Genomic DNA, 25893 nt, shown 5'->3' with positions numbered 1-25893 from the left:
CAGAACATAGTGAATGTATGGCTGCTGGGGATGGTGGGAGATGCTGTTCAAGTGATGCTGGAATGAAGAGTAGGAGCAAATTTATGAAGTTCCTAAGGAGTGTAAATTTTATCCTGAAGGCACAGAGGAATCATCAAAGGATATTAAACAAGTGAATGATATGATTAAATTTGGAATATGAAAAGAGCACTCTAATAGAATATGGAAAATTAGAGGCAGTGAAACCCGTTAGAAGGCTGGTCCAGTAATTCAAGCAAGAAATTATGAGGGTTTAGACCAAGGTAGTAATGGGAGGGATGGAGATATTAAGGAAGTACAAAAGTAGGACTTGATGACTAATTGAATGTAGGCCCTGAATTAGGAAGAATCGAAAATAAGTCCCAAGGTTCTGTCTTTGGCAAATTGATGGCTAGTGGCACCATTCTCTGATAAGAAACAGAGAAGTTTGAAGAGATGTAAGAAGGGGTAATGAGTTCAGTTTTGAACATGTTGATCTAGGGTGAGAGGTTGAAATTAATAATGATTTAAGAATCTTCACTAGGTAGCTGAAGCCATGGGAGGAGCTAGGGTTACTGAGGACATAATGAAAATCGAGCCGGGAAGGGTGAGGAAGGCACTCATTGCTGAGGAACAGGCGGACAAAAAGAAGCCAACAAAGGAGATGAAAAATAATCAGAAGGCACGTGGGACTGGTCAAGAAACCAAGAGATCAGCCAAGTTGCATGCTGTGAAGAGATCATCCATAATTAAAACCGAAAAGTATTCATTAAATTTGAAACCATGGAGGTTACTAGTGACTCAGTAAACACAGTTTAAGATAGTGATGGGGTAAAATGCAAATGAAGCCATAAGTGAGAAGAGAGGAAGTTGAGAGAGCATCTAAGCACCACTCTTTCCAGGAGCATTTTGGGGAAATGAATATTTATGGCACATGTCATTTTCTAAATAAGAGAGATAATTTATTTATATTTGATATTTTTAAATCCCTTATTAAACAGAAGAAACTTTACATAATCATTTTCTTTTTGAACAAAAGTCATCATTATAATATTAATGCTTTAAAGGATTTGAATAATAATCCTGAATAACACTAAATTGCCAGGATTTTCTGGTAGATATTTCTATTACTCCTCTACAGCTGTCAGCAGTCAATTCTTAGCAGCTATCAATCAATCTGCTTCTGGGAACCCTGATGTACTATTTCTAATCTGCTGCTCATTTCAGCCTTGAGCAAAACTCAGTATTGCCAGAAGTAAATAAACTATTTTTAGAATAATCTTTTAATATTGGTGTTTAAAAATACATTAATATGCCCTGGCCAATGTGGCTCAGTTGTTTGGAGTGTGGTCCTGTGCCCCAGAATGTAGCAGGTTTGGCTCCCAGTCAGGGCACATCCCAGGTTGTGGATTTGATCCCTGGTCGGGGCGCATGAGGGAGGCAACCAATCAATGTTTCTCTCTCACACAGATATTCTCTTTCTCTTCCCCCCTTCCTCTCTCTGAAAAATAAAATAAAAATACATTAATATGCTCTAATCATGATGATAAGTCAATTCTTATTTAAGGAGTAAAATGGAATAATGTGACTAATTCCTACCTCTCAAAGTTTATTTTTTGCTAACCTCTATCCATACACGCTCCACTCTTCAGTGTCTTCAACTCTTTCATTCACTCCCTCATTCATCCATGTATTCATTTACTCAATAATTATTGATCTTTTATTTTTTAACAGTGTGCTAGACAGTGGTGATAGGAAAATGAATGAAACACAATCCCAACCCTCAGTAAGCCACTGTCTTGTAGAGACGCTCTAATGAACAGATAATCACTGCCCAGCATGCAAAGGGGTATAAAGCTATAGAGTGGATCATGTCAAAATCCATGCTCTTTCTGAAAAGGACCAGGCTCTTTCTCACCAGTTATTTACAATGCTTTTCTTCTGCCTGGAATGCTCCCCTACCCCTTATTCTCCTGGCAAACTCGTAGCCATTTTTTCATGTTTCAAATGGATCTTTTTTGTTCTGTTAAGCTTCCCTGACCCAACTCCTCTACACCTAGTAAGTAATACTTGTAAATGTCTAACCCAGACTTGTTGTTTGTTTCCTTCCATACAGACAAGTGAAAATTATCTTTTTGCTTCTGGTTTAAAGTCTAGGTTTATTATTATTGAGGTGTGGTCAGACCAACAGATCAGGAGATGATGGACATTGAAAATATAGTGTGTCACTCTTAGTTCCCAAGAGGCGGGGCTACAGCACACCACACAGGCCACACAGGGAAGCACCAGGGTCTATCAGGAGGCAGAGAGGGTAAGGGGGAAATGTGGGCAAGAGCCTTCATTGTGGACCGAACAAGGCAGGGTAACCAGCTTTAGGATTGACTAGATTGAATAATTTGGGCCCTGGGGCATAAGGTCTGTCTGATTTACCTTGTACTTGGCCCTGGGGTGACTAAAGCAGGGAAACAGTGGCCAAGTGTGAGAGCCCCAGCGAAGGAGGTGGTTGGTTTGCATATCAAAGGCTCACTTTCTAGCCAGTCCTTTACTAAGTCTAGGAATTGGCTAGCCCGGGAGGAGCAACCTCTCCAGAGTCAGCCAAGCCCCATGATGTTCAAGAATCAGATCAGAATAAAAAGACATGCTTAATGCAGTTATTATACTGAAATTGCTGTGAAAATAATAGTAGCTACCATTTAGCTCAAACACTAAATTAGACATTTCTTTTCTTTATTCTTTCCTTCCTTCCTTCTTTCCATTCTCTCTCCTCTCCCTTTTTCTTTCTCTTCCCTCCCTTCTATCTTTTCTTCATTCAACAGATATTAATCCAATGTCTACTAAAAGTCGGGCACTATTCTAACAGCTTATTTTTTCATGTCATCTTCACAGAATCCTGGGGAGCAGAGAACACTAGTCTTGTTTAGTAGATGAAGTAACTGGGCACAGCAAGGTTAAGTAACTTCCTGAGGTCACAGTTATAACAGGCGGCAGATTGGGTGTTCAGAATAAGTACTGTTTTATTCCAAAGTCTATATGCTTAAACATTATGCTAACCATACAACATATGCTATCACACCCCTAAACGTTGACATGTTTGAATCTAAGTATCACCCACCCGCCAACTTGAGAACTGAACTGGTTTGTCAGCTAGACTCAGAAAATGTAAGTACATAGGAAACTGCAGTGACACTTCGTTCATTCATCCAACAAGTAATTTATTGAACATCTGGTTTCTAGACTAAGTTCCATGATTTATTAACTATGTGACACTGAAAAAGTCACTAAATCTCTCTAAATCTTGGTTTCCTCATACATAAAATGCAGGTAGTAATATTAACCTGCTAATAAAACAAGCGTGTTTTGTAAATCAAAGTAGATGTATGAAAACATTTTGCAATTTACCTGTATAGTAAGTGTATGTAATTTCTGGGCCTTGATCACCAATTCCATGGCTGACAAAAATGTAAGATGAGAATTTTAAAGTCCAGTGACTCTGGGTAATGAACTATACTTCTCTGTCAACCAAATAAAAATTTCCTGTTGCTGAGCATTCCATTGGGCATTCTTGTCTTGAATGGTATCCTAATGGTACAATGCATTCTGAAGTATTTTTGTCAAAATCATATGAGTTCTAATTATGGGAGAGAAATTCAAATTTTAATTTCATTACAGTGACAGAATCGTCTCTTATTTGCAGGTCAAGGCTATCTGTGGGAAACATGGACTATATCTGACTCTGGGTCTCCTGGAAACATTGCTTAACCACCAAGATTTGGCATACCAAAATGAAATAAAGTAAGTCGACTTTTTATTGACAGAGTCCTCTGAAAGGGTACCAAACACAGAGATCTGTCTTTACACTGGTGTGTGAAACAATTTCATCACCTAAAGACAGAGTTCAGAAACATTTGCTTGTATTAAAATCAAATGCTCTACTTAGCCATAGAAAAACAAAAGCAGTGAACTTCCATTTCCAGCCATTACAGACTGTTAATAACCAGATTTACCATTCTCCCTTAAGATACTGGACAAGAGGCAGCACAGAGCAGTGATTCTTGAGAGAGGAAACAAATGAGGTAAGCTCAGCTTATTGAACAGGAAGTGAGAATCCAAGCTTAGCCCAGCATTCTCCTTGAGCCAAAGAGGTAGAGTGTGGAGTTCAGGAAGGCCAAGGAGGCTAGAATGCACAGTACAGAGTGGAAGAGGGGAGAGATCCCCAGAGAGTTCTTTCTGGAGTTCCCCAAAGAGTTGCCCTAGAGTCTTTATAGGAGTACTGGCCAATATATACCTTTGAGGAACAAAAAACAAAAGAAAGAGGTGGAAAAATGCTTAGCTCTCACACAGGGTTGGGAATAGTTCGTATTTTCACAAATGGGAGAGGAACGCATGTGGCATTGAGTAGAGTCCTCAGAAAGGTAGCATGATGTAGTGAGGCGAAATTACCCTAGACAAATTAACAAATTTTAAAAGCCCTGATAAAGCTTAACATGATCAATGTTTCCAACTTACTTAACTACATCCAAGAACAAAGCCCCAAAACTTCTAAAGGAATTAAAAAATATCAAAAATATTAAATTCACAATTTCTGGCATTCATACAAAAATTTGGAGGCATGAAAAGAAGATGGAAAAGTATTATCTATTATTAGGAGAAAAGCCAATGAATAGAAGCAAATTCATAAACAGAGAGGACAGAAATTGTAGATAAGGGCATTAAAAGAGCAGTTATAAATACACTTCACATCCTCATAAAAGCAGGAGCATAATGAGATATGGAAGATATAAAGAGAGCCAAAACCAATAACCCCAGTCTAATAATATACTTTTAAATCCTATGGTCAAAGAAGAAATCACAAGGGAAATTATAGAACATGTTTTACTGAAGTAAAATGGAAACACAACATACCAGTAATCCTTGGCTTTTCTCTTTTCCACATTTCACATCTAATGCATCAGTAATACGTTAATAAATCAACTCTATGTTCAGAATGTGTCCAGAACCTGGTCATTTCTCACCATCTTCACATATTGGTACTTAACTACACCCCATCCAAGCTACCATTATCTTTCTCCTGTGTTACTAGAATCACCTTCTAACTGAACGCTCTTCTTCCTTGTTCCTAGTTTATCCTCAATACAGCACCTATAGTGACCTATTAAAACCTAAAAGAGTTCCTGTCATTGTTTCGCTCATAACACTGAAAGGTATTTTAGTTCACTCAGAGGTTTAAAAAAATCCAAGTCCTTAGAAAGTGTTCTATGTGATCTCCTCCCCCATCACTTCTCTGGCTCCATCTACAACTTTTTTTGCTCCTTATGTTTCAGTCACACTGTTCCCCTTGCCTTCCTCGAACACACCAGGCCTACATCCTCCTTAGCACCTAACCTCCAAATATTTCCTCTACCTAAAATGCTCTTTCCCCAGAGGAGCCATGCTAACTCCACTTTTCAAGTTTTTGCTCAAATGTTACCTTATCAATGAGGCCTACACTAAACACCCTATTTAAAGTCGTAGTCCCCATCCATTCCTACCCTAACCTGCTTTCCTTTTGCACTCTTCTACACACTTACCAACTTCTGATGAGTCTATTGATTTGCCGCTGTGTGATGTTCATTGTTGTCTGTTGATTTCTGATAGACTATAGTGTCATAGGGCAGGCAGGAACTTTGCTTTATTTATTGATGTATCCCAAGGGTCTAGAGCAATGTGTGGCACATAGTAGGTATTCAACAAATATGGAATTGAATTGAACTAGAAAAGGAATAGTCTCAAAATACTCTTAAGGATATAGATACATGAATTCTGCCTAGTCCCTGGCTCATGGTCAAATTGCAGAAGGCCTTTTCTAACCACCTCATAAAAGTCAGATCCCTTGTTACTATACTTCCTAGCACTTATCACTATTTGTAAGTATGTGTTTATTTGTGTGATTTGTTAGTTTAACGTCTAAATAGTGATCTCCATGCTGGCAAAAAACATGACTGTTTCCTTCACATTTTATTCTCAACATCTTTTAGGCTGGTATCATCCAGCACATGGCAGGTACACAGTAAGTGTTGATGAATTCATTCATTTATTTATTTAACAAACACTTATTGAGTACCTGCTGTACACCAGTCACTCTTCTAGTCATTCGAGGTATAGATCCGAATAAAACAAAGCCCCTTCTCTCATGAAGCTTGGATTCTAATGAGGAAGAGCAAACCGGCATATGTGATGTATCACATGGCGATAGGAGTAATACAGAAAACTAAGAAGGGTCAAGGTTAAGGGAAGCACCAGTTGATAAATGAATGATGATAGAAGGTTGAGCTTAGTCCATGAATTTCTGCCAGACCAGCTTTGGACATGGAAGTTTCTCTCTTTTCTGAAACCTTGGGGGGTTGCTGGGTGAGGGTGGAGAGAAATGGACTAAGAGCCAAGTGGAAAACCAATAAGCTAAAATTGGGAGGCCCCCAAAGGCAGCAATATAAAGGGAGGAGATGAAAGTATCAAAGCTTGCATTGCACCTGGTATAGAGTGTACTTGAATAAAAGTTGGTGCTCAGAACCAAGATTCAAAGAATCAGAGATCTGAGAGTAAGAGTGAATGGGAAGCAAATGACGTTAGGCTACTTCTAATTATATCAGTATTTTCAGTTTCCCACTGTTTCATGTGCATATCAGAGAAGCACACTGATCTCTTTATTCACCTGTCTTTGACCTTTGAATGTTCAAGGACATCGAAACCACGAAACCACTGAAGAATTGGATGTGTAAGTGATAAACCTGTTTCATCCTTAAACAGCCATTGGCTAAAGCTTCTTCTGGTGAATGAAATCCATTCCGTTAAGGGCTTTGTATGCAAGCCTATATCCTTAAGAGATTAAAGATGCAATTTAGACACACATTTCAGGAGCTGAATGCACGAATCATTATTTTAGTACATATTGTCCATTAATCTGCTGTTCAATTGGGAACCCATTTGGAATGTGGCTGCTTGCTAATTAGCAGGATTCTAGTGCTGAGCTGTTTCCTGATTAAATGTCCTTTAGAATCAATAAAACATCAGGAGGGATTATGGTGATGTGGGATTAGCCCCATCTAACCAAATAAAATGAATTGTGTTCTCTTCTTAAAGTGTCACGTTGCAAGAGCTGATGAGAGGAGCAATTTCGTGAATGCTCTTGCAAAGTTGTTGCTTTGTGTGTGTGTGTGTTTTTGTAACATTGAAATTTTATTTTTTGCAATTTGCCTACCAATTAGCAGAGACATTGCTGAATGACTGCCAGGGTAAGGCGATTTTGAGAAAGACTTGATTGCAATTTCAAATCTCTACTCTGAATCACCCTGATGTAAAATGAGTTCAGGTTGTGTTGGATGGAAATTATTATCCCTGTTCTTGGCCAGGAACATGTAAGTCAGAATTAGCATTTAATGTTTCCGTGTGACTTTGCAATAAATGGTAATTAAGGAGGGCCGAGAGAGAACAGGAGGCAAACTAATACTCTAAAATTGTATTGGCAAAATTAAACGCTTCGAACCCAGTTTAAAACACAGGCACACAAGCCAAATTGTGTTGGGGTAGGGGATAAATAATGAAGCTGCTATGGAGGCTTCGTAAATAGAGTGGAGCAATTGACACAGCCACAAGTAGGACTTATCCTACGCATCTGGCCCATTATTGAGAGTGCAATTAGGTTGAAAAGGACTGGTTTGATAATCCCAGGAACAGCCAGAGGATTTTAGGAGATAAAGGAAACATGAGGTGTCTGATTCAGCAATTACTTTTTAATGAGAATAGGAAAATTGTTAAGCAGCGGGCTATTAGAGATGTGGCTTGGATCTACCCATTGATTCGGTCTTGGAAACTGGACCTGGCTTTTAAGAGTTCATTAATTCCAGTCTTCTCTTCCAGAAGCCCATAATTCATAGGAGATGAAGATAATAATAATAATAATAAAGTTATTGTTAGTGTTAATAGCCAATATTTGTAGAGTGCTTACTATATTCCAGGCAAAGTTCTAAGTACTTTATAAATATTGATGCCTTTAACCTTTGCAAGGGCCCCCATGAGGTTGGTACTATTGTTTTGCAGGTGAGGAAACTGAGGCACAGAGGCACAGAGGGGCTAAAATCAATATGTAACTGATAAATGAATTTATCAATAGGCTAAATCAAATGCAGGTTCTCTAGCTTCAGGGTCTTTGCTCTTAATACACCATACTGACTCTCCTACAAGCCCTGTGATACTCTCAAGTTTATAGGATAGTGGCTAGGCACAGGGGCCTTAGGCAGACTGCCTGAGGTCCATGGATGGCAAGCAAATATAAGTGATTTTCACTACCAAAGCATTCCTAAAGTATTGTAAGCTTAAGTGACTCCCAGATCATCACATGCTGATGTATTGCTCAATGCAGTTTCTGCTTAGGGACTTTACTAAACATTGTCTATTTGCACCCAGCACTCGTTGCTACTCCCTCCTCTGTTTTTTCCTATGTTGCAATACTTCCCATACTTGGGAAGGATAAAAAGGACATTTTCGAAACTCTCTCGACACCAAGGTTCTGGAATTGATTTACGTTCCATCAGAGAGATGCAATTGCATGAGATTTGAAAGACAGAAGGGAGTGGGAAGAGGGACAAAGATATTTTAAGTATTTATTTATTCTCCTGCCATAGTAAGAGCCCTAGATCCTGGCAGGCATCAGTTTTCCAGTGGCCAAAATGCAGTTTGTACTTCCTAGTCACCAACCTCATGGTCAGGGGCAACTGAGACATGAGACAGAATTTCTGCAGTCCCTGGCTTCTAGGCTATATCTGCTGAGGCCCTGACCCTGAGCCTAGCAGCAGAAATCAACCTCCATTCTGGCCTGTATAGTCATTTTGTGGCCGCCTAATTCCTTATATTAAAGCCCATTCCTGTGGAGATACGTAGAGGAGCTCTTGTTTCCTGCATTGCTTCCTGAGTAATGTGTCAAAAAGCTCCTTCAAGCCCAACCAGAGTGGCTCAGCTGGTTGAGCATCCTGTGCACTGAAAGGTTGCGGCTTTGATACCCAGTCAGGAAGCTTCTGGAAGGGAACCCACCAAAGTTTCTCTCTCACAGAGATTTTTCTCTCTCCTTTCTTCTCTCTAATCAAGTTCTCAGGTGAAGATTAAAAAAAAAAAAGCTCCTTCAAAACTATCAATATAGACTTGGAGCTTTATTGCACATTTTTCCAGAGCAATGATACTGACCACCAACATTTTGTCTCCTTTTTTGCACAGATGGCAGAATTTTGTTGAGCTGTTGAACAGAGCTTCCTCTGATTTGTCATCTGATTTGCCTACAGGTGAGCTCAGTAATATTATTCTTCCAGGGACCTCCTGCTTCCCAGAGCTATTGTTGACTCTAATGCTCAGCTCCAGCTGTTTGCTTGTTGGATTTGATCTTATTGCTCCCAGAAATGTATATGGCTCACCAGTGCAGAAAAAATAAGAGTGAGAATCACCTTAATGACTATTCTTTTAGGCCAGTCAGATCATAAAATGCGTAACTCTCCAGTTTTTATTATATCATGAAGCATTCTCTAGTGATAGATCTTTACGGTGAATGCAGCTCATTTATAGAAGCTGGTATTATTTATTGAAATTTTAGTCGCACAGTCCCTTAGATCTAGGAATCCCATAGCTGGTTACCTATCTGACTGATAGCTGACAAAAAACTCTTCCAGATTTACATATATATGTTTATGGCAGCAATTTTTTAATGTTTTAATAAATGAAAGCAATATCAAGATCCTTTAGGGGTCATTTACTTAAATTACAGTATATCCAATAGATAAAACTATGCAACTGTAATAACATGGCTAGCCTGATATGGGAAGATTTCCATGGCATATTATTAAGTGAAATTATAAGGGTGAGTTGGACAAAATATTTAGCAGTTGGCAAGTTTAAAATATGACAGGTGAGCCTGGCCGGGCGTGGCTCAGCGGTTGAGCGTCAACCTAGGATCCAGGCGATCGGGGTTTGATTCCCGGTCAGGGCACATGCCCGGGTTGCTGGCTGCAGCCGGTCAATGACTCTCTCATCATTAATGTTTCTCTCCCTCTCTCTCCCTCTCCTTTCCTCTCTCTGAAATCAATAAAGATATATTTTTAAAAATAAAATAAAATAAAACATGATAGGTGAAAAAATATGCATTGATATTAATCAGCTCTTACAATTTCTCTAGTTACTATCTCCATCAACCATTTACTGATTACCTTTGGATCAAAATGCAAGGTACTAAGAGTTTGGGGGTGGGGCAGAATATCAGTTTGTGTTCCAGCAGAAAAACAGGAACCTTACTAGGTATGTCAAACAGAGGGAACTCACAGCAGGAAATTGGAGGATCGGTTATACAAACATTGGGAGACTGAGGGCAAAAAGAGGGTGGTAGTGTATTCATTTCCTTAGGGCCTTGTAACAAATTACCACAAACTGGGCGGCTTAAAATAATAGGAGTTTATTCTCTCATTCTTCTAGAAGTCTGAGATCAATCATGTCAGCCGTGACATGTTCCCTCTGAAGGCTCTAAAAGAGTCCTTCCTTGTCTCCTCCAGGGGTGGGGGCCCCAGGCATTCCTTGGCTTATGTCTGCATAGCTCCAAACCTCACCTCTGCCTTCCTGTGGCTTTCCTCCTTCTGTGTCTCTCTTGTGCCTCTGTTTCTAAATTTTTCTCTCTTTTCTCTTATAAAGACATCACTCTTCATTTCTTTTAAGACCCACCCTAGTCTTCAACTATTTGAGACCAAGCCTGGAGCTGAGACATTCCTGCCCCACCACAGCACTGGGATGGGAAGGAGCGGTCCTCGCAAAGCAAAACACAGTTGCTGTCACTATAAGAGGGCAATGACGGGACTGATACCAGAGAAGGAATGAATGCTGGGAAGCGAAAAACCCTCCCAGCTCCCGTCACATGCATGGCCCATGCTGCCCTCTAGTTGTGTGAATACTTAATCCATCTCTCTTTCCTTTTCATTCTGGCTCAGCGAGGCTGTCTTCTCAGCTATTGCTAGAATGCACGGAGCAGACCTTCTTTGAGATCCTTGCCCTTGTCATAGCTTTTTTCTGGAATCCTCTCTCCCCAGACATTTTCATGCTTTTCTCCTTTGTTTTCTCACTCATGACTCTATTTATATTTCACTTCAGAGAGACCTTTGGCAAATTCCCTCTCTAAAATAGTGACTGCCATTACTTTCTACACCTATAATTGGTTTAGTTGTACTCACTACTTGACATTATTTTACATATTTACTTGTTTAGCCCCCCCCAACCCCACTGGAATGCACACCCCATGAGAAGGTTATGTCTTCTTCACTGTTGTATCATGGTGCCCAGAACAATGCCTAGCACAAAGTAAGCACTTAACAAATGCTTGTTGAATAAATGAATGAGTTAGAACCCCAGGCCTACCTCTACCTCTGTTGTCATAAGCCGGTAACTGAAACTTTCATTGCCTCAATTTTCTCATCTATATAATGGAGGCAGTTTCTACCTCACAGGGTTATTCTTTAGATAAGTAGGAAAACATGTGGGAAGTGTCAGGCATATATAGGTATTTGACATTCATTGATTTCCTTCTCACAAAAACTTCACTCAGTAGGTCCAGTGAGGCCAGAATCCATTATTTAAATCAGTTGCTACCTACCCTGGCTTCACTTTAAAATTACATAGGGAATTATTTTACAAGTCCTGCACTGGGTTCTCACCCCTAAAGATTGTGATTTAATTGGTCTGGTGTGATGCCTGGGAATTGGTCATTTTTAAAGCTCCCCAAGTATGAGCATATTAGCAGCCAGCACTGAAGACCACTGATTTCAAGTCATTAGTGGGAGGGGTGGTGGGGGAAGGAACAGGAGCACTGGTTGTGTAACTATCGGAATCCACGGGAAGCCCTGTAAAACCTGACCCTTCCAACACCTGGAAATCTCTAGAAGCCAGCTTGGCTGATTTCCTCCAGTACAAATCTTCAACTGGCAGACTAGACAGATGGTTATTATTTATTCTTCCTGCTGTGTTAGAAAGAAAAAAATAGCTCTGCCTTGGAGTTTCTCAAATGATTTTTACATGTGCAAATCATTACCTTTTTATATGCTTATAAGTATTAAGAAGGAGACAGGGAAGCTTAAAAGAGGCCAGGAAGACTAGCCTGTATTTTCTGCTAATGGAACTTTTAGAAGTGCAGACGATAAAGAGAACCTGAACCAGGACAAAGTCTAGGTTCTAGATCTTATGCTAAGAGGGATAATGCATAGAAACCGTGCCCAGAAAAATGCCTGGCACATCATAGTTAATGTTAAGTTCTCTGCCCCAGGGAAACTAGGTTTTCTTAAGGCCTTAAAATTATAGTAACACAACAACAAATAATAAATTCTGTATTGAGCATCTTCCCTGTGTTAAGGCAAATTTTTTAAATCCCCACATTACTGCAAATTGCTTGTATCATCCCCTTTTCACAAATGACAGAATTAAAATCCAAAAGCTTTATAAAGGGAAGAAGCAGAATTAGCATTCAGGTCTGACAGCAAAATTCATCTTTCTGCCCTTATGCTATACACTGTTTCTCGAATCCCTTTAACTCCCCAACTCTGTGATTCAGAGTAATTTGAAGCTTTGTTCATTTACAGGAAACAGAAAGCTTTCTTTCACAATCTGGGTAAAATAAGCAGGGGCCACTGCTCCTAGGTGATGATGGGTTCCCATGACAGCTTAAGTTTTCAGCAGATTAAACTAGATCTGCCTGGAAGGGGCTGCCCTAACTGGCTGTCATCATGATCTTCATTAAGCATCTATTAAGTTTTACTCTGTATAGCATCTGGGTTAAGTATGGGAGGGTAAAGAAGTACAGAGAAAATTCCGTCTCTTCTAGGGCCTGAAAAGAAATTGGAGAAGCAGATTAGTGATTTTATTTACCAGACTCCAAATTAAGGCACATGATTATTCACTTAGTCAACAAGCATGCATTGAGTCCTTAGTCTACTGCAGGGTGCTGGGGCTTCAGAGAAGATTATGACATCACATTGTTTTCTCCATCAAGAAACTGAGGGAGAAGATTCATAATGATTCGCAGGTGCAGTGTTAAAAGTCTAACAAAAGGTTTTTTAATCTGATAGGTGAGTTTATTTATATAAACATCCTTACCTTGGTAACTCTATTACTTAACATTTAGTGAGCACTTGCTATGCTCCAGGCATTTGCTTTACCTTTTCTAGTTCATTTAATCCTTACAATAACCTATAGGTGGCATTATTTCCAATTTACAGAAGTGGAAATTGAGACACAAAGAGGACAAGTAACTTGCCCAAGGTCATGCAGCCAGTAGAGAAAGGAGTCAGGTCTCAAACCAAAGTTCTCTGGCTTCAGAGCCTCTACCCTCCACCACTATGGTACAGTGTTGCCCTCTACCTCTTGATTAAAATGTATTACTGGCTCATTTTTATTGAAAATAGTGAAACCCAACTCAGAAGCAATATGTATTTCTTAATGGCATGTTTGTATCATGCATTAAACATTGAAGCTGAAATGCCCAGAAATTTGTGCTGTGTGGTCATCGCACAGATTTTTTAAATAAATGAGTCCCCAGGCTGATGGAAGGTACTGAGTGATGAGTGAGTGGTACCCACAATAAGCCTTGAAGGATTTCAGCAGAAGGTCTTCATGTCTTTTTCCTGCATCCTAAAGAAATCTATTCTGTCCATGAAGGCAGACAACTGAGCAAGTTATACTTGGACTGTAGAATCTCTGGGCTAAATATGCTATTCAAACATCTTCCTGCACAGGATCTCTGCTCTGACCTTTGAAAGGAGCAAGGAAAGGAGAATACAAAGGTTTTACCTGAGCCTTCAGGTGCACACCTGTGTGGAGAGAAGGGCAGAAGTGCCTGCTTCTGTGTTAAGAGACAGGGCCTCCAGAAGAGGTCCCTTCCCGCTCCCCAGACGGTGAAAGCCCTTCAGGCTCAGGGTGGTCCTACAAGCCATTGTCTGTGCTTATCTGGAGCTCTCTGTTCCATGTGCGCCCCACCTGGAGTTGCCTGGAAACTCCTACTCATCCTCCAGGTCCCCAATTTTAAGTGTCACTTCCTCCAAGAAGCCTTCTTTAACCCTCTACCATTCTCAAACATACTCCAAAATGAGTTTAAGTATTTTCACATTCTTGCCCGGCCGGGCGTGGCTCAGCAGTTGAGAGTGGACCTAGGATCCAGGCGATCGGGGTTCGATTCCCAGTCAGGGCACATGCCCGGGTTGTGGGCTCGATCAATGACTCTCTCATCATTGATGTTTCTATCTCTGTCTCTTCCTCTCTCTGAAATCAATAAAAACATATTAAAAATAAATAAATAAATAAATAAATATTTTCACATTCTTTGTTGTGTTTGTGATAGTTTGCAATTTAAATGATCATTCTGAGCAGTTATTTAGCATCTGCCTCCCCTTCGAGAGCTTCATTGGGATGGGAACCTGATCTTCTTATCCGCCCATGTGTCCCCGCCACCTAGCACAGCGACAACCACAGAGCAGAGCCTCAATATCTTCTTTGCCTGGGGGTATGCGTGTATGTATTAAAATGTAGAGACCAAACTAAACCCTTCCACTTTTTATTTCTCACCCAGGAAAGATTGGAAAAGAAACCTCTGCCACTCCAGTGCAGGCCGAAGTTACTGAGATGTCTCGAGGCAGCACTGACCATGCGGTACTCCCCTGGGTATACAGAGCTCGGGAAAGGGCTTCCCCCATCCTTCCCTTTCTGGTCTCTGGTGCTGAGTGGGGCCCTGGTGGGGCCCTCCCTTCTGAGTTTTTTATTTCCACCCAATGCCTTGATGTCAGATTGTCTCTGACTTTGAGACTCCTCCGGTAGAGAAGGGAAGCAGAAGTCCTAGAGTGTGGGCTGGTCCCTGTCCTGGTCGGTATGCATGCAGGGACCTCATCACCACTTGGTGACAGGCGTGCCATCTGCCCCAAGAAACTGGACCTCTAGCACGTGTACAGGTGTCTTTCCAAAGCCTGTGAGCAATCCAACAGCTGCCACCAAAATAAAGGGTGGTGAGGAGACCTATTTTAACATCTTCAGTCCAGTTTCCAGAAACTGAGAGTGACCTTTTCACCAGGCATCACATTTTAAAATATAATGGGTTCTCTCTTTGCTTTAAAAAAAAAAAAAAATCTGGCAAGAAGTTACAATCTGTTTTAATATTCCCAGCACTTAGCCAGGAGAAGATGCAGACAGAATTGAAAACTAGCCTGAGTTTTTCTGTTGTTGTTGTTTTTTAAATGCCCAGATTAGAACATAATTCATCTTAAAATGACGGGAGGCCTCTTCATGCTCTTCACACTTTGAAATATTTTAGAAAAATAGTATCCATTTTGGCAAGCCGCTTGCCACACAAGAAACAACAGCAAATGCTTTTCTCCTTGAGTGTTACGTCTGTTGTGAATGAGATTATGAAAAATACACTTTGCTCTTTTATTTTGCCTCTTGTTGGAGGGTTTGCTGCATCTCGGCAGGAACTGACTCTTCTCGCAGCCCTCCCCCTATAGACAGCATTCATCGTCCCACTTTTCAGAAAGGGAAATTGAAGCAGAGGTTGGTAAAGCAACTTTCCTACTGCCCCAGAGAAAAGCATTCACTCTTTCACTGATTCATTCAGTAAACGTGTCTTGAGAACCATGTGCCAGCTGCTAACAAGACCCCCAAGACCCACAAGTGATGATGTCACAGGCCCAGTCCCCAGATCTCTGATGGAGGAGAGAGGGATTCTAAGGACTATTGCAATAGCCCGTGGAAGTGCTGTGTGGATAAAGGGGCTGCAAAGGATTGCCCCTCACCCAGCTGTCAGGGCCTTGAAGGGTGAGGAGGAGGAGCCCGCCCATCAAGGCACAGGGGGAAGAGGAACAGCACGTATAAGGAATGAGGCTGCCTCATTTTCTTCCGATTCTGTGTGGCTGGGGAAAGAGATGGGTAAGTAGGACTGAAAGAAGTTGAGCAAGAACAAGCACTTGAATGGTCTTAGGTGCCAAGAAAGGAATTTGGATTTCATTTGGATACAATGGGACCAGAACAGTATCAAGTATGTGAGTGAGTGAGTGAGTGAGTGAGTGAGTGACTGAGTTGAGCTTAATTCAGGTCCATACAAATTTCCCATTTCCCTGTCTTTAGTGGTCAAACAAAATGTTGAACTATCTGAAGAAATACCAAGTTATTTAGAATCAGTTTCTCACATCCAAGGATCTCTTTGAACTCTCTAAATACCCACCAAGCTGTCTGCAAATGTGCACTCACCTGGGTAGGTTATCTAAAGCTTCCTTTGGATTTCTAAAATGGTCCAAAGCTCTAACAAGTCTAAGACTCACTGCTTGGTTTTCTTTAGGAAACTTGCAGCCTTTCCCAAAATCAATTTTATCAAAGTGGAATTTTTTTATGTTAATCTCTTAAAATTTACTGGTTGCTGGTCATCTATATGGGTACAAGTTCATATATCATTCTTTTTTTTTCAAATGAAACAATTCTTCCCATCCCTAGCAGCAGCTCAATCCATGTTTGCTAACAAACTCAAAACTTGGCTTCTTACTGCAATGACTAGGTTAGAGCTACAGAATTTCCATAGCTTATATGTGAGAAGTTTGGGATAAAGGTACAAATTTGGAAAAACTCAGGTATTTGAAAGTTGGGGGACGCACAGATCGTATACAAAAGTTAGAGGCATAATTCTGTGGTGAATTAGTTAAGATTATTTCGTTAGCAATTAAGAGAACCGACTCTACCAACACAATTTATTGGATGGATAGAGAAGCATATTATACTACCTGAAGTTAGAAATGTGACAATGAACTAAAATCAGGAACTTCAACATCATCATAACTTCCCATATCTATTCTCTCCTCTCTGCTGTCAGCTTCATATCTCTATATCTATCTATCTATCTATCTATCTATCTATCTATCTATCTATCTATCTATCTATCTATCATCTATCTATCTATCTATCTATCTATCATCTATCTATCATCTATCTGTCATCTATCATCTATCATCTATCTATCATCTATCTATCTATCTATCTATCTATCTATCTATCTATCTATCTATCATCTATCTATCATCTATCATCTATCTATCATCATCATCGTCATCTATTATCTATCTATATCTTTCTCAGCAGACCAGCTTTTGCTCATTTCCTATACAGTAGAAACCCTGCTAGAGTACCTACCTCTCATGCACAGTAATCTCCATTTGTCTATCTCTCTGTCTTTGCCTCTCACAAATGCTTCCAAAATCACTGGACAATGTGTTCATTGATTCATGTTTCATTAGGTGCACAGTCCTATACTAAGTACTTAGACACATGTCGGTTCTCTCTACAACCATGTAGAGAGCAGCAATACCTAGAAAAGTGGAGTTGGGCAGATCAGATCATAGCCTACTCTCTCTACATGGTAGGTGACAGGATGTCTTACATGGCCCTACTGGGACTTGTCTATTTATTCTAAAAAACAAAACAAAACAAAAAAACCATCTCTATTGTATACTGACCATGGGGTTACAATACCAAGATGAACTAGACATAACCTCTAGACCCTTGCTCTAGTTTTGTGTCTACCATTCACTGTATGATCTTAGTAAGTCACTTCCACTCTCTGGGCCTCAGCTTCCTTTGTTCAATGACTGGGACAGACAGAACGAGAGGTGCTTTATGGTCTGCTATAATGAGCCCACTAAGCCTAAAGTAATAGCACTACTGTTTCAGTCATTCTTTGTCAAGAAACTCACATTCATGATCCAGAGGTTTCCTACCAAGAAGTTAAAGCATTTCCTGAAACCCATGCCCTGTGGATGCCACTAATACAAAACAGAGTAGAACATCATGAAGAGTCTCAGCTAGTTACAAAAACTTTGCTTTATATAAATCAGAAATGCAAACTGAATAAAATTCATGATTTCATCCTTCTTTAAAAAAACCCAAAAAGCACTCAGCATAGTTTATATCTGACAAGACTTGGCCGATCTGGTCCTTTGGCACTGGGGATTTGAAACACGTCCTCCTAGCTTTACAAAGCCAGGCCTTGCAGGAAATCTTACTCGTTGTGTGGCCTCATCTTTGGCCAAAAGACTGGAGGAGCTCTGGGTGGTGAATGTGTTGCCAGTGAGATGCTTGTGTTGTTTTTGGTAGAAACCTCCAGAAGAGGAGCTGCAGCCAGAAAACCTTCCTGCTGAGACTTCAGTTCCCAAAGATCCCCTGAGCTCTTTGATGATCAGGCCAGTCTCCCAACCTTTTGTGAGTCCAGCCATGAGGAACAAGTGTGAAGAATGTGAGCCGTGGATCGACAGGTTCAGGAAGCTGGAAAATGCCCTCTACCTGTGTGATCTGAGTAACGCAGGTGACGTGTGTGACGCTTCCAACTGATACACCTTTCTCTTCACGTTCTAGTCTGAAAGCGGACACATTTTCTTTCATTTCTTAACAAACACCATTTGTATATAAATTATGTACCTGGCACTGTGCTGAGCAGTGAATCAGACATGAATGAACCCCCACCAGGTTGCTCACAGTTTCTTCGTATCTCTGCCCCTCCCTCCGCGCCACTGCCCGAGTCTAGCCCACCATCCAAGCTCATGCCCCTCATGGAAACACTTCGGCCTGCCTCTAACAGGCTGAGCGCCAAGCTTCTTAGAAAGCAAAATCTGGTCCCTGCCCACCTGACGAGTCTCTTCTCCTTCAATTGTTATTCTTTCATCGTATCTTACCCAGTCGTAACGAATGCCTTGCCTTGTCAGACTTCCCTTGCTTCTTCTAGGGCTTGCCTTTCCTAACCTTACCCCCGCCATCTGAGCTGTTTGCCTCTTGTCTACCTACCCCACCTCCTGACAGCTGCTGATCTTGTCCACCTGGCTAATTAGTGCCTAAACATCTTACATGTTGGAACTCAAGCTCTGCTCCTCTGAGACTTCCCTGATTTCCCCAGACAGATCTAGGCAAACCTTTATCTGGCCTCTCACAGTTCTTTAACATCCATTATCATACTTGATATATTGTATTTTTTTTATCTAAGGGCTTTGTACTATCTCACCAGTAGACTACATTCCTTTTTTAATCCCCAGCACTTTGCACAATTCTGTTTAACATATTTTTGAGGCAATAAATAAGTGAGTGAATGTACATAAATAACTAAATTCAAGACGGAAGGTGGTAAATGCCATTAGAGTGTGCTATGTGGGCATTCAGAAAAAGGAGACTCCTGCGTAGTGAGGAGATCAGGGAATGGGTCATAGTGTGAAATGGATCAGTAAGAGAAAATGCAGTCTGTATACAAAGGAATGAAACAGCCCTTTCTGGCAAAGGTGCAGGATTGCCGAGCCAAGTGTTATATGTAAAGCTCAACAGAAGGAGCTTGGTTTGGACAGAATAGAGGGTCTGTTAAGAAGAAGAAATAAATGTCAACTATAATTTTAAAATAAAAATAAATAGTTTAAAAATAAAATAATTTTTAAAAATTTAAAAGAAGAATATTAAATGATAAAGGTGGAGATATGGGATAGGACCATATCTCGGAAGCTCTTAGACGCTGGACCAGGGAATTTGGACCTAATTCAAAGACAGTGAGTAGCACTGAGAGTTTCTAAGCTGGGGAGCATATGATAAAAGTGCATTTCAGAAAGATCCTTAATGACTGTGGATGAATAAAGGAGAAAATGAAAATAGGAAAAAGAGAAAAGAGGCCACTGCAATGTCCAAGTGAGAGAGGATGAGTCCCAGTGCTCAGAGACAGGGGAATGGAAACGAGGAGCTTACACAGCAGCATATGGACCGGAACTGTTGTATCTAATCACATACTGTGGTTCGTGAGGAGTTTGGGTATTATATGTGGCATCTAAAAACATTGAACTCAAAGAAACGGAGAGACCTGTAGTTGCTAAAGGGAATGGGGAGACATTGGTCCAAGGGGACAAACTTTCAGTTACAGGACAAATTAAGTCCCAAGGATCTTATGCGCAGTATGGTGACTAGCTAACAATATTTGTTGTATACTTGAGCATAAGCATGAGAGTAGAGCTTTCACGAACTCACCATAATAGTGACAACAAAATGGTAGTTATGTGAAGTGAAGGGTGTTTTAACTAACCTTATGTGGTAAACATTTAGCAATATGCACATGTATCTAATTATCACATTTTACACCTTAAAACTGGAAGTAATTAATTTTTAAGGAGAACTAGTATATGCACTAGTACTCTCTACGTGCAGTCATACAACAATAGCAATGCCTGGCTCTCATTCTCTATGTGTGTTTTTCTTTTTGCTTCATTCTGTTGTGAATTTCCAAAGCAAGTTAAATGTAGACCACATGAAGTATAACTACCCTCTGATGCCCAAGGACTTTTAATAATTATACAAAGCGAAGGAAAAATAAAAATTTCAAATGAACATTTATTTAGCTAAATTAGAAGCTCATTTATTAAACAAACATCTCTTATGAGCCCAGCCCTGTTCCAGAAGCTGGACCAGGAAGGAAACGAGAAAGAATGAGACATGGTCTCTGGCCTCAAAGGGCTTTTAGGTAAAAAGGTAAAACATAGAGATTAGCAGTAAATTGATGTCAATCTTTTAAAAAACAAAACAGTATATATTAAAGTATTATAATTAGAGACACAAATAAGAGTTAAAGAGCCCAAAGAAAAGAGAGAGAGATGAAAGGAAGCTCATCATCTAATGTGAGCTGGGGTACTCAGAGAGGGCTCCATGCAAAAGAGAGCTTGAGATTAGCCTGAGGAGAGGTAGACTTTGGATAGCTGGGTAGGGCATTCCAAGTTTGAAACCATCTTCTGCAAAGATTAGGTGGGAATGAGTATGAGGGGGAGAGAGTGAACAGGTCAGAACTGGAGGTTCCTGTTGGTTAGATAATGAAGTTGAGACACTATTGTGAATCCTGAGGGCCAGGGTGGGGTTTCATTCTCTACCCGGTGTTCACCAAAAGAGAACACAAGGAAAGCTGAGATAAGTACTTTAAGGGAGATACTGGAGAAGAGAAGATAAAAAGGTTATTGAAATAATCACGAGAATCTAAGTTTTCATACCAGGACTGTGAAAGGGGCGGTGAGGTTACAAACAAAAATGAAACAAAATAAAACAAAAAACTGAGTAGAAATAAGACATTTTTAAAGAAACAAATGCTGATTTATGATGATGGATGATGGATCATAAACTCAGTTGCTAAGGACTTCCCAAAGACTGGGACTTTTCTCATACTTCTGAACTGTTCTGAGGAAAATCGGAGTTTTGTTGACTTTGGAGGCAGATTCCAGCAGATCTGAAATGCCTTTCTTATGGCCTCTTCACTATTTATGCCTGTTTGCTCTGTTTCTATGAAATTCATTAGTTCCTCAACAGCCAAGGAATGTGTCAGCCAGATCTGGGAACATCTATAACTATCTTTAATTAGGAAAGAGCGTTAACTGAAGTCATATTGCTGGTTTATTAACCACAGTATTTAGCAGAGCACCACAGCCCCATTCTAAACACTGAGCAGATGATACCTACTTTGCCCACTGATGAATCACTGTTCTTTACCATGTGCAAGGAAATATGTAGACCAGGGCGTTCTCCATCCAAGATGAAGGCTGATGATCCATCATCAAATTAGCGTTTCTGGGAACCTACTTGGTGCTTATTCTCTAATGAGAGTTGTCAAGAGAATATCCTTGAGTAGAGGGAATAAGAAATGACTGAATAACTGGTCATGTTTTCTAAAGAAAGAAGGGTGGTTGAGATAAATGTTTGGATGAATGGTAGATTTGGAATTTTCCCAGTGAACTAAAGGCTAGATAAAAAGTATTTTAGGGTTCAAGGTGGCAGACTCTGAGAGCCCTCAAGGGCACTCCCTGGGTGGGTCTGGACTCGGCGCGCATCACTAGCTCCTCACATCAGCCACGTGGTGTCCTTATTTACCGAGGAGAAAGCCAAGCTCACAGTAGGAAGTTGAGCCATAATCCAAGCCCAGATCCATTGGACTTCCCACTACACCGAATTCCCATGAAATACCAGAAAGAACATTAGGTTTCATCTGTCATTTTGTTTGTTTTTACCAAAAGACCTAGATTCAAGTCCAGATGGTACCAATTTCTGAGTCCTGAAAACCAGTCACTTATATTCTGTGAGCCTGGTTCATCCTCTGTAAAAGAAGACTGATAATGAGATGATATACCTGCCAGATTTGAGAAGGGATCACATGAGATTTGAAAGTTCTTTGTGAACTATAAAATGAAGTAGGCATTAGAGAGGCTCTTCTTATTTCTTTCATTTTGATTCTGGTGGGGGAAGGACGAGCTTTCCATCACTAAGGTGGATTGTAAGGGTTACTTTATGCAGCTGTCCTGGGCAGCCCCTAATGACAGTAAATTAGACAGATACAAATACCAGTCAATAGACTTTTTTTTAGGCCTCACCTAAGGATATGTTTTTTAATTAATTTTTAGAGGCAGAGGAAGGAGGAGAGGAAGGGAGGGAGAAAAAGAGAGAAACACCGATGTGAGAGAAACTTCGATTGGTTGCCTCCCATATGATACTCACCCTGACTGGGAACAAATCCCCAACCTAAGTATGTGCCCTGACTGGGAATCGAACCTGCACCCTTTTGACGTATGGTCAACACTCCAACCAAATGAGCCATCCAGAGAAGGCAGTCAACAGACTTTTGTTTGACAGTAGGGATCCCCTACCAATGGTAAATCTTAGGAAATAGGAAATGCCTCCCCCTCCCCCACACACACCAGTGGTGATTCCTAAATGTATTTTTAACATGATTTTAAATTTTAAATTAAAATATAAACTAAATTATATGTATATTTTAAAAATAATTTCTTACTAAAATACATTCTTATATATTTTAAATAATGTTGATGTTATAATTATTCTAATTATCCTATGATAATACCTGCATTAATGAGTGCTTACTAGTTCTGAACATTTTGCTAAGCACTTACTATTTTATTGATTTTTATACAATTTCATTATCCCTACTTTAAAGTCGAAGAAATCAAGGCTCAAAGGTTAAAGTAATTTTCCAAGACAGACATTCAGTATAAGAAAGTGTCCTGAGGGATCGATTCCAAGCCAGACTGCCAGCAGCCAATCCAGAGATCTGCAGAGATGCCCTTGGCCAACATCCAAGAAAGAGATTTCTGCAGAGGAAAGGACCAACGTTCTACTAGAAGAGAGAGACAATAAACAAATCTGAGAGGAGAGAAACAAACGAGCTGGGATAGGATGGGGTGGACTATAGAATAGGACTGGACAGACGAGAAGTGAATGAAGAAATCACATTAGGACCACCTGTCGGTAGTCCACTGTTAAGAACACCTATTAGAGGCGAGTTCAGGGGGGCATCTTGCTCAGCATTCCTTGCACGCTCAAATACGAACAGCACTTGGTAACTTAAACAGAGATGACAGGTTTCCGCAGACCTCACTCTTACGACTGGCAGTAGCTTTGGGTAAATGACCAGGGGACTGCCTATGGGTTCTTTGAGAAAGAATTTCACAGTCATTATTACAGTCTGCACAAGTACAGGAAAGTAATAAAGCAATATGCAAGGGATGTACCTTTCTTCCCTCTAGGAGATATTTAAAATCTTCTCACTGACACTGATAGCATAGAGCTTCACAATCAAGGAATATATCTAGTAACCAATATGAGCCTGACTAGAAACAATCTCATCGCCCTAATTCTGTAATCTAGTGGAGTGATTTAATGCATGGACTCGAGCAAAGCAACCTTGAGCAAGTGACTTACTATCTCCTTGTCTCAGTTTCTCTCTCTGTAAAATGGGTTCTCAGAAGGATTGAATGAATTGTTGTCGGTAAAATGCTGGGGTGCCTGAAACATGATGACTTTTATATATAAGTATCAGTCATTGTTGTTATTGTTGTTGCACTTTAGTTAACTTTTTGCAAATCTTTTAGCTCCAACTGGTTGGGGAGCTTCCTGAGGTAATAGGCCACCTTTCTAAACCCTCTATATTCCCAAGCACAGTATCTGACATATGTAAGTTCACAATTAGGGGCATATGAATGAATTGTTGATCTTGGCTGGTGCTATGTTCTACACCTAAACTCTTCACAACTATTGAAATCTATCTAACCTTACCATAGAAGACACATTGGCACTGGTATATACAACAAGTAGGTACCAGAGTACATCCTATAATGATAAACACCACCATTTCTGTTGGGCAGATTCAGACTCTGAGCCACAAGAAATTATATGATTTCCCTGTGATTACACAGCAAGCTGGAGGGAGTCACAGTAAACACATTCCCAGAGATGCATAAAAATGTGCTTTTTGAATTCTGCATGTTTAGGAATATGTTTGGATGCTTCACAGATAAAAATGAAGCAGAACCATTAAAAATTGTTTAAAGTAGACACCCCACCTGTTTCAAAACTTGGCTTTTAAAGTTTTATGGCCACAAACAAGCTTAAATTGCTTTAGAATCTGTCTACAGATTTTATGGACCCCCATCCCGTCTCCCTAAAGCCACCCTCAAAATCCTCCTGACATCTATAATGCAACCGGGACTGGAAATATCTTTTTAGGGTGTTGATTGATTTTAAGAAGCTTAAAGATTCAAGTATTATCATTCCATGTTTACTCTGAAGTCATTCAAGCTAATAGATTTTTTATTCTTATTTGTTCTCTGTGCCCTCTTTTAAAAACTTCCCACCAACCCAACCTAATCACAGGAGCCCTGGAGAAGGAGCGAGCCAGGCGCCTCATTCACAACTACAACCTCATTTACAACCTGTCCCTGAGCCCTCGGAAAATCGACCAGGCCTTGAGGAGATTTCGTTCGGGAGAAAATATGCTCTTGGAACCAGCACTCCGGTACTTAAAGGAGCTATGATAACAAGCCCATATTGTGAGAACAGATGTTTCCTTTATCTCCCTTTTTACCCAGACGCGTGTTTATGCCCAGCCTGAGTGTAGCGGTGGAGGCAGACGCTGTCAGAGTGGAGGCCCATGCAGCTAATGTAGATGCTTTGGACTTGGACTTGGTTTCTGGCTGTGATGCTTGCTCATAAGCAGCTCGAAGTGATCCGAGAAAACCAGGTTTTCTCTTCTGAAGTGGAAAGAACCCAATTTCTTAAAATCTTCTATTCTAATAAAGTTTATTATGAATATTACATAGTTTTTCTACATTGCTGATCAAACTATGTTTTTCCATATAGTAAAAAAACATGCTAGATGTTGTCAATTCCCCAAAAGGCCTGTCACATAATAGACCTAAATATCTTGTTGTTGGATGAGTAAGTCAGCCCTTCTAATCACTATTCTGGGAAAGATGTTCACGTTATAGGAAAAATAAAAGCATTAACAATATATTATCTTAATACTAAGAAGTAGAATTCCAAGTGAGGTTTTCTAAACAAGCCCAATATTTTCTCTACTACAAAACTAGATAATGTTGCACTGTCTCCAGGGATGCTTTCCTAGAGTACTGGATAGAAGCTTTGAAGAGGGACTCCTGGGACAAAGGATTCTAGAAATGGATAGCATTTTCTTTACTTCTTTTGGCAGAAAAATAAAGCAAAACTTTCACTTTGCTGCAGTTTACATAGTTCTATCCTTAACATCCCCCCACAACTCTGCACCTTCCACAATGCACACATACACACACACACACACACACATCACACCACACAGCGCGAGCTCCTTGAATGAACACTAGTCCAGGACTTCAGGTACAAAGGTGTTCCCAGCACCATCACTAATGCTGAGCAACCTGGGTCCTGGTTTTCTCATCTGTGTGGAGACGACATGAAGGAGTTGGGTTCAAGGGAAAAAGCGAACAGGAAGCTCTCTTGAGCACTCCCTTTTATCCATTTTATATTGTAGAGTATCTC

The 25893-nt window shown here is 40.3% G+C and overlaps 1 protein-coding gene across 3 annotated transcripts in view; it reads left to right on the top strand.

Annotated features, from left to right (window-relative positions):
- LOC308560556 (uncharacterized protein C1orf87) overlaps positions 1-25591 on the top strand; it is a 54251-nt gene extending 28660 nt beyond the window's left edge. Inside the window, exons 8-12 of one of the 3 annotated variants that reach the window (XM_081144570.1) lie at positions 3692-3789; positions 9241-9305; positions 14609-14688; positions 18166-18373; positions 24733-25591. In XM_081144570.1, coding sequence (XP_081000696.1) covers positions 3692-3789; positions 9241-9305; positions 14609-14688; positions 18166-18373; positions 24733-24893 — 612 coding nt within the window. In that variant the 3' untranslated portion in view covers positions 24894-25591. Of the gene's footprint in view, positions 1-3691; positions 3790-9240; positions 9306-14608; positions 14701-18165; positions 18374-24732 lie in introns of all 3 variants that reach the window. The other 2 variants (XM_081144569.1, XM_081144571.1) reach the window with 2 other exon arrangements.
- The last annotated feature ends 302 nt before the right edge of the window (positions 25592-25893 follow it).

The sequence above is a fragment of the Miniopterus schreibersii genome (assembly GCF_964146895.1).
Source record: "Miniopterus schreibersii genome assembly, chromosome: 8".
NCBI lineage: Eukaryota > Metazoa > Chordata > Mammalia > Chiroptera > Miniopteridae > Miniopterus > Miniopterus schreibersii.
This window is presented reverse-complemented; position numbering and strand designations above follow the sequence as displayed.